Genomic DNA, 9,594 nt, shown 5'->3' on the forward strand with positions numbered 1-9,594 from the left:
ACGCTTTTGACTGCGCTGTTTCTCAGTCACGTTTCTCTCGGTCTCGCTTTCAGTATAAAAAGTTTCTTGCTTGCGCTGTTTTCTGCGCTGCTCTCAGTTACGCTTCTCTCAGTTCTTCTCTCGAGTCAAAAATCTTCTCAAATTAGAGTTTTGGCCCCGTTTTGACGGACGGGCGGAACCTCGTCACTCATTGGCTGCTAGAGATGAGCACCGCTCACCGAGTACCTTCCACAGAAATCCTTCGTTTCCTTAATCCAGTGATAGCTCAGTGGTTAAGGTACTGGACTAATAAACAGAAGGTTGCCAGTTCAAGCCCCGCCACCACCAAGTTGCCACTGTTGGGTCCCTGAGCAAGGCCCTTAACCCTCAATTGCTCATTGTGTTCAGCTCATTGTGTAAGTCGCTTTGGATAAAAGCGTCTGCTAAATGCTGAAAATGTAAATGTAAATGTAATCCGGCAGCCTGAAATAGTTCCAACTCCTCTGAAGGAGATTAAATGTTGTCTGAATTTTCATTTAGCCAGCAGAAGTCAGGAAAGGGTTTTTACAACTTTGTGATCTTGCAAACTTACAACTGCACTCTAAAAATGCTTATTTGGCAACCCAGTGCTGTAAATATCGGACAGAACACACGCTGGGTTATTTAAACCTGACTTGTTTTGTTATGTAATGTAATTGTGCTGGTTTGTTTTAACAACCCAACTATAAGGATCTTTTTTTACCCAATGCTGGGTTATGTTCACCATGAATGTTGTTTACTCCAATGCATTGTTTACTGATGCTGATATGAAAATAATAATACTAATACTGCTGCTGTTGCTGCTTCTAATAATAATAATAATAATAAAGTCAGCACAAATATGTTTTTATTATTTTGAGTAAATACAAAATTAAGTACAACAATGTATATGGATACACAAAAAAAATGAAATCAGACAGATTAATATATTATTTACACTTATTAAAGAGTCACATGCGTTTCTTTGATTACAGCCCACAGATTATTTGTAGATGTTTGGATAAGAGACGCTGCTCTATCATACAAACGGGAATGGATTCCTCTGTTCATACTGCTGCAAATACTGCACCATGCTGCTCCACACTGTTAATAAAGGAGCAAAAAGAGACATTAATAAACTAACTATGGTTAAAAACATTGGAATAAATAATAATTAACAAACGTTCCTTGAGATAAAGTCTTATATCCGCTGTAGTTAGCAAAGTAAGCTAAAGCTAGGTAATTAAACTAAACATAGGCTTAGTAATATTTAGGGATGTAACGGTGCACCGGAAGACAGTTAAAAATCGGTGCGCATGTGCCGCGATTTGAATCGGTTAATCATTTAAGATGAATCGATATTCACTTTAAACAGCAGAGGGCGCTGGTGCTATATATTTTATTACAGAATAAGGCAAATGTGTAGCAATTATTTTGCAGTTTGCACCTATCTAATAAATAAAATGACATTCATTATTTAAATGAATTAAATCTAAGCACAAATACAGTATTTTATTTTAAATAGAAGTAATAAAAGGAAACGTCATAATTTGTCTTCAATTTCATTTAGTTAAAATAAAAAATCGGGGAAAAATCGTATCGTGAACTCAGTATCGTGAATTGTATCGCATCGTGGGTAGATTGTATCGTTACATCCCTAGTAATATTTCAAACGTATTTTATTAGCATTTAAATATTAAAATAAACTGAAAACACTTCAAATATGCTGCTCCAGCAAACGTCCAAACTGTGTTGTGATCGGGGTTGCCAGATTGCTACAGTGTTAAAACGTATTTCAAAACACACCAAAATGCACGGAAAATCCCCCATGTGTGCTCATAAAGAACATTATACTAATGAACTGCTGATATCTTACAGATTAGTAATTATACATTTAGTGACATTTTTATTTGCAATGCTGTGTTTCTTAAAACCCCCCAAGTTTAAAATAAAAGCCTCCCAATCTGGCAACACAATAATATAAACGTACACGGGCTTATCTCCAGCAGCCAATGAGTGACGAGATCCAGCCCACCCGTCAAAACGGGGCCAAAACTCTAACTCAGGGGTGTCAAACTCAAGGCCCGCGGGCCACATCCGGCCCGCCACATCATTTTATGTGGCCCGCAAGAGCTTAAACGACTGTAGGATTGTTCAAGTCGTTACAGAGACGGACTTATAATTTACTGGGACTCCTGTGCCTTTAAGCGGCAACTTTGACCTTCGCTAGAAGCTATGTGACTTTTACGGCAAAAGAACGCAGGGTAGCGTAGTCAGTAATGTAAACAATAATAATAAATCAAAAGAATTATCTTGCAATATAATACAGAAGCACCGTCTCTAAGTAGTGACATTTATATTCTCAGTTGTTTGTAAGTGTTTAGTGAGTATATCACAGCGCTTTAGTTACAAATTTACCATAATTAAATATGGTTGTTACCGTAACTATAGCAATTAGTATCTTTACACTAAATGCTAACTCGTTAGCGCTAATTTACGTCTGGGTAAATCTCATATTGTACCAGATGTAACACTTAACTACAGCTGTGTGCTTTTACTGTATTAAGTTCTTTATTGTTTTTATTGTTTGTATTTTTACTTCATTTTGATGCACACAGTGTATCACACAGCTGGGAAGCAAATAAACCGACTGTGTTCTGAAGGGAGCTGTCTGTCTGTCTGTCTGTCTGTATGGCTAAGAAAGGGGGATAAACTATTAGTGAGGGCAGAATGATTGTCTTAAAATACACTAAAATCCTACATAAACTGCATCTCTCAAAATGCAGGCTGATTTTGTGACCGGCAAAGTGACACATCCCGCCAGTAGACGATGTTAAGAAATATTTACACATGATTCTAAAATGTACAAGAAGATGAGTAAGAAAATGTAGCAGAAGGAGTAAATGTAATGAAAGTGAAGACAAGTTTGTGCTTCAGGAAGGGAAACCGGTGCATCTCTTGTGTTATAAGGCCGTGTCTGTGGTAAAGGAGGACAATATAAATGCAGAATTCAGCCTCTAAGATAAACAGCAGACTGCAATCACAGCAGGATACGTTACAATCGGCCATTTGAGGGGCCACCATAATGCTGATGTGGCCCTCGGTGAAAATGAGTTTGACACCCCTGCTCTAACTTGAGAAGATTTTTGACTCGAGAGAAGAACTGAGAGAAGCGTAACTGAGAGCAGCGCAGAAAAAAGCGTAAGCGAGAAACTTTTTATACTGAAAGCGAGACAGAGAGAAACGTGACTGAGAAACAGCGCAGTCAAAAGCATAAAACAGACTATTCATAAATGTAAAATACAAAATGCACACAAAATCTTCTCTTTAGGTTCTCAATATCTGCTTTTTGGTTCTCAATACTTTTGGCCCTATTTTGACGCCATAGAAGGAATCTCAAACTCAACAAAAACAAGTGCAAGATCAGAACATCTGAAATCAGGTATGTTGGACATATACTATCTGCAGAAGGTCTCAAGCCAGACACAGAGAAGGTAAGAGCTGCTACACAAATCTCAAAGTCAGCTACAAACCAGGCAAAGAAATGCACATTGCAGATGCATTAAGTCGTGCACATTAGAATGAACAAACTGAAGACTTACTAGGTGAGGAGCTAGAGGTAAACTGTATGTTATGTATTGACGTACACGTGATTGAATGTTTGTGAATTGCAAACAAAACACAATGTACAAATAATAAAAAACACTATTTGTAAACAAACAACACGATGTTCAAATAAAAACACGACTATTTAACGCACACAATGTGATTTACAAATACAAAATGCCACTGTTGCAAATGCATATGTGACTTTCAAATGAATGCACAGCTTTTTTTCTAATACACTGCACTTCACAAACAAATAGAACACGTTTTACAAATACAAAAGCTGTTCCGCAAATGCCGTTTGGGAATCACGTGACTTTTGGCACTGTTCTGGCGCCTTGTGTCATTTTTGTCAGATTTTCTCACAAATACATCCAGATTCGTACAAATGCATCGCACCTGAGCAGTAGGGGGCACGGTGGGTGGGTATGAGCATGTGAATGAGCGAGAAGAAGCCACTCCAACTGGCTTGTGAGTCTAGGTGGATGCAGAGCTTTACCTTCTTGAAGAAATTACTATTTTATACTATAGGTTGCGCATCTCGATAGACATATATAGACAGACATACAGGTCCTTCTAAAAAAATTAGCATATTGTGATAAAGTTCATTATTTTCCATAATGTAATGATAAAAATTAAACTTTCATATATTTTAGATTCATTGCACACCAACTGAAATATTTCAGGTCTTTTATTGTTTTAATACTGATGATTTTGGCATACAGCTCATGAAAACCCAAAATTCCTATCTCAAAAAAATTAGCATATTTCATCCGACCAATAAAAGAAAAGTGTTTTTAATACAAAAAAAGTCAACCTTCAAATAATTATGTTCAGTTATGCACTCAATACTTGGTCGGGAATCCTTTTGCAGAAATGACTGCTTCAATGCGGCGTGGCATGGAGGCAATCAGCCTGTGGCACTGCTGAGGTGTTATGGAGGCCCAGGATGCTTCGATAGCGGCCTTAAGCTCATCCAGAGTGTTGGGTCTTGTGTCTCTCAACTTTCTCTTCACAATATCCCACAGATTCTCTATGGGGTTCAGGTCAGGAGAGTTGGCAGGCCAATTGAGCACAGTAATACCATGGTCAGTAAACCATTCACCAGTGGTTTTGGCACTGTGAGCAGGTGCCAGGTCGTGCTGAAAAATGAAATCATCATCTCCATAAAGCTTTTCAGCAGATGGAAGCATGAAGTGCTCCAAAATCTCCTGATAGCTAGCTGCATTGACCCTGCCCTTGATAAAACACAGTGGACCAACACCAGCAGCTGACATGGCACCCCAGACCATCACTGACTGTGGGTACTTGACACTGGACTTCAGGCATTTTGCCATTTCCTTCTCCCCAGTCTTCCTCCAGACTCTGGCACCTTGATTTCCGAATGACATGCAAAATTTGCTTTCATCCGAAAACAGTACTTTGGACCACTGAGCAACAGTCCAGTGCTGCTTCTCTGGTTCAAAAGTGGCTTGACCTGGGGAATGCGGCACCTGTAGCCCATTTCCTGCACACGCCTGTGCACGGTGGCTCTGGATGTTTCTACTCCAGACTCAGTCCACTGCTTCCGCAGGTCCCCCAAGGTCTGGAACCGGCCCTTCTCCACAATCTTCCTCAGGGTCCGGTCACCTCTTCTCGTTGTGCAGCGTTTTCTGCCACACTTTTTCCTTCCCACAGACTTCCCACTGAGGTGCCTTGATACAGCACTCTGGGAACAGCCTATTCGTTCAGAAATTTCTTTCTGTGTCTTACCCTCTTGCTTGAGGGTGTCAATGATGGCCTTCTGGACAGCAGTCAGGTCGGCAGTCTTACCCATGATTGCAGTTTTGAGTAATGAACCAGGCTGGGAGTTTTTAAAAGCCTCAGGAATCTTTTGCAGGTGTTTAGAGTTAATTCGTTGATTCAGATGATTAGGTTAATAGCTCGTTTAGAGAACCTTTTCATGATATGCTAATTTTTTGAGATAGGAATTTTGGGTTTTCATGAGCTGTATGCCAAAATCATCAGTATTAAAACAATAAAAGACCTGAAATATTTCAGTTGGTGTGCAATGAATCTAAAATATATGAAAGTTTAATTTTTATCATTACATTATGGAAAATAATGAACTTTATCACAATATGCTAATTTTTTGAGAAGGACCTGTATATCTCAAATTTATTTATTTATTAAGATTTTAAAATCATGTTTTAAACTTTGGTTACTTTGGTTACAAAAATCATACAATGTGATTATCTGGATTTTTTTTTTTTTTAGATTCTGTCTCTCACAGTTGAAGTGTACCTATGATAAAAATTACAGGCCTCTCCATTCTTTGTAGGTGGGAAAACTTGCAAAATCGGCAGTGTATCAAATACTTATTTTCCTCACTGTAGTTGCATTAATGCAGCGCTAAAGGGATCTCACTGTTGAAAGGGGACGGCACAGTTGCTCAGTGGGTAGCACTGTCGCCTCACAGCAAGGTTCAATCCCCAGTTAGAGCGGTCAGTTTGCATGTTCTCTCTGTGTCTGTGTGGGTTTCCTCTGGGAGCTCTGGTTTCCACCCACAGTACAAAGACGTGCAAGTGAGGTGAACTGGAGATACAACACTGTTCATGACTGTGTTGGATGTTAAACTTGAGAACTGATGAATCTTGTGTAATGAGTAACTACCTGTTCTTGTCATGAATGTAACCAAAGTGTAAAACATGATGTTAAAATCCTGTAATAAATAAATAAATCAACATTGTTGAAAGGTATCATGCAGGAGAAAGGTATCCAAAATAAAGTGAAGGTATTAAACACAGTATACCATGGTGTTGTTTATTAGGATTTTAACGTCCTGTTTTACACTTCGGTTACATTCATGACAGAAACGGTAGTTACTCGACAAGGTTCATCAGTTCACAAGTTTATATTAAACACAATCATGGACAATCTCCAATTTACCTCACTTGCACGTCTTTGGACTGTGGGAGGAAACCGGAGCACCCGGAGTAAACCCACGCGGACACGGGGAGAACATGCAAACTCCACACAGAAAGGACCCGGACTGACCCACCTGGGGATCGAACCCAGGACCTTCTTGCTGTGAGGCGACAGTGCTACACACTTAGCCACACTTAGTGTCTTTTTTAATAATTAAATTTGACATTGTGTAGCTCATATATTAGATTTCTTTACATTTTCAGCATTTAGCAGAAGCTTTTATCCAAAGCGACGTACAATATTGAGACAGTGTACAATCTAAGCAATTGAGGGTTAAGGGCCTTGCTCTGGGGCCAAACAGTGACAACCTGGCAGTGGTGGGGCTTGAACCGGCAACCTTCTGATTACTGGACCAGTCCCCTAACCACTAGGCTACAGCTGCTTTACATGTATGTAACATTTTCGTATGCCATAGTAATAAGCTCTCATATTATGAATAGTCTATTATCACTTTGCACTTTACTCACCATGCTGTCTCAGGTACTCCACCATGCCTCTCAGGACCGAGGGCACGCCGTCATTTACCAATCCTAATTCGCTCAGTTCAATCAGGGAAACACCAAATGCCCTCTGACCTGTCTTGTCCCCCGAGGTGTTGAGGGTCGGCAGGTTTTTCAGCATGGGCAGCTGCGCCATTCTCTTCATGTCCTCCCTGATCCTGATCTGCACCGCTGCCTTGTTGTGCTTAGAGAAACACAAAAGAGGAGAGAAATCAACCACGGGTACAGTCAACTTCTGCCACATTATTGCTGATTCTGTTCTGTCAAGAGCCTCTGCAGTGACAGGGCAACAAAACACAGTGGCATGGGAAGTGCAGGGAGGGCATGTGTTTCTGCAGGGATGTGTTTCTGTTCAGGGCTCCTGTTGCTGCGCACCTGTAGCTAAGGGAGTCGGCTAAAGCAAGCAGAGACTTATCAAAAAGAGAAGAGCTGACAGCTAAAGCAAGCATGGACTTATCAAAATTAAAGGACAGGTGACTGAGTCTGGATGGATAAAGAGGGAAAGCTGTTTGGCAATATATGGAAAGCAAACAGAAGCTATTCAAATAAATCTTATACGGCACCTGCACTTGTTACCACACAAAAAAATGGGCTAAGCTTTATTTTTCCGAATGTTAAATATTAAAAAATAATATGCAATTTTTAGGTCTGCTTTAAAATAAGGATTTGTATTTGGAGGATGTGTTAACTTCTAAAATCATTACAACATGGAATTTGACCAGAGGTGTCCAATCATTTGCATAGGAGTTCATATGACCACATCATTACTGCATTAAAGATCATTGGGTGACCTAACATCATTGAAGCCAAACATCATTTAAGCTGCTACATTATAGAAATAATTTAGTATAATTGTAAACATTTAAAAGAAGAGGAAGGAGATATACTTTACTTTAGTCAAACACAATTCTAATATATATATATATATATTACTCCTCCAAGTATTAACATTGAGAAGTTAATCCACAAAGTTGAATCAGTTCATCTGGACACAAGTTTGTTGTAGAGATACGTTTCGTCACTCAATCCGAAAGACTTCTTCTGATGAACAGATGAACTGATTCAACTTTGTGGATTTGTGTACCTGGATTACTGAGCATGCATCAACAGATTGAGAAGTTAAAATCCTAACAACACTGCTAGACCTGCTGCACCTCCAGTACAACAGACACAACCCTGTTACTACCATGCTAGTGTCCCTGCAGTGCTAAAATGGCTCATTTCATTTTCATATACCACCTTCATTCTGGTTTTCCACCAGGAAACACTGGACACAAGACAGAAATACCCTGGACAGGGTGCCATTCCATCGCGAGATTGGGCCACGCCTCACCCTTCTCTGAAATATAGCCAATCCTGTCTGAGTAAACACCCACGGGTGTGAAAATTTTTACTCTCAACAACATTTACCCCCCTAGTTTACACCACCAGATTCATTTGTCTAAAGTTCCAAACTTTTTTTGATAAAGTTGATAAGTGTATGTTTAAACCATAAACTAAAACTATAATTGTATTTAGCTTTCACATAACCAGCTAACTCTATACATGCAGATGCATTACTGACTACTGTGTAACCGACATAAGAGGCTAAATACTAAGACAAGCTATTAACCTTAAATCATCAGAGTTTGCTTAGATTTAGATGCTTTTTCTACATTTTCCCCAAAATTTGCTCTCTATGAAAATTTTTACTTTTAAGTGTTTATATCACTTATGGCTATGACCTAATTTCGAGTAATAATAAAACATTTATAAGCATTTTTTGCTAAATTACTAAATTTTCTGGCAGATCAGTCGTAGCGCCGTCCGTTGTATTTAGGAGTCGATTCCAGATAGGAATCATTTCCCTTTAAGTTCACCGATCACAGATTTCATTACTTTCTTTAAAAAGACTGAAGAAGACTGTGCCTAAATTTGCCTTAACACCTTATGAGGAAACCTAATATCATATTTTACTGAAAATGATGTCGGAAGCTACATTTGTAAGGTGTTTCCTCTGTTCACCTTTCCTAGCTGCACTTCTGTGGAGTGTGGTGGTTGAGTGTGCTCTGGTGTACACTCGCTGTTGGAGGGATGTATAGTGCACTCCCCCTCTGTCCTAATTACTTTGGGACAGCCCTTAATGTGGCGAGCACTCCACGTGAACGTGCAAACGGAGGCGGCAAACTGGCTCAAATTTTAATCAGGTGAACTTTAAAAGATAAAAATTCAGCTTCAAGCTCCAATCGAGACACCAGCACAACGGTTTAGCAAAGCACACAAACCTCGACACTGTGACGCCCACAGATGACGTCACGGTTCACAGTGGAACCTTGACTTGCGAGTGACCCAACTTACGAATTTTCCGAGATACGAGCTGTCACTTGGTCGATTTTTTGCTTTGTGATACGAGCCGAGATCTGAGTTCAGTTCACCTGGTTATCTTGCCGTACAAGCAAGTGAAAGAGCGGAAAATGTAACAAAAAAGCCAAGATTAAGTGAAGTAAAAAAATATATATATATTTTTTTTATTATATATTTTTTT

At 39.4% G+C, this 9,594-nt stretch overlaps 1 protein-coding gene across 1 annotated transcript; it reads right to left on the minus strand.

The window, feature by feature from the left end:
- Nucleotides 1–857: 857 nt before the first annotated feature.
- Nucleotides 858–9,085, minus strand: LOC134314626 (protein FAM13A-like). Its single transcript, XM_062995293.1, has 3 exons — nt 9,075–9,085; nt 7,038–7,254; nt 858–1,101 (listed from the first exon to the last, which is right to left on the minus strand). Exons 2-3 carry the CDS (start codon nt 7,213–7,215, stop codon nt 1,037–1,039), a joined length of 243 nt encoding a protein of 80 aa, XP_062851363.1. The 5' UTR covers nt 7,216–7,254; nt 9,075–9,085; the 3' UTR covers nt 858–1,036.
- Nucleotides 9,086–9,594: the final 509 nt, after the last annotated feature.

Source organism: Trichomycterus rosablanca, chromosome 5 (genome assembly GCF_030014385.1).
Source record: "Trichomycterus rosablanca isolate fTriRos1 chromosome 5, fTriRos1.hap1, whole genome shotgun sequence".
Classification (NCBI taxonomy): Eukaryota; Metazoa; Chordata; class Actinopteri; order Siluriformes; family Trichomycteridae; genus Trichomycterus; species Trichomycterus rosablanca.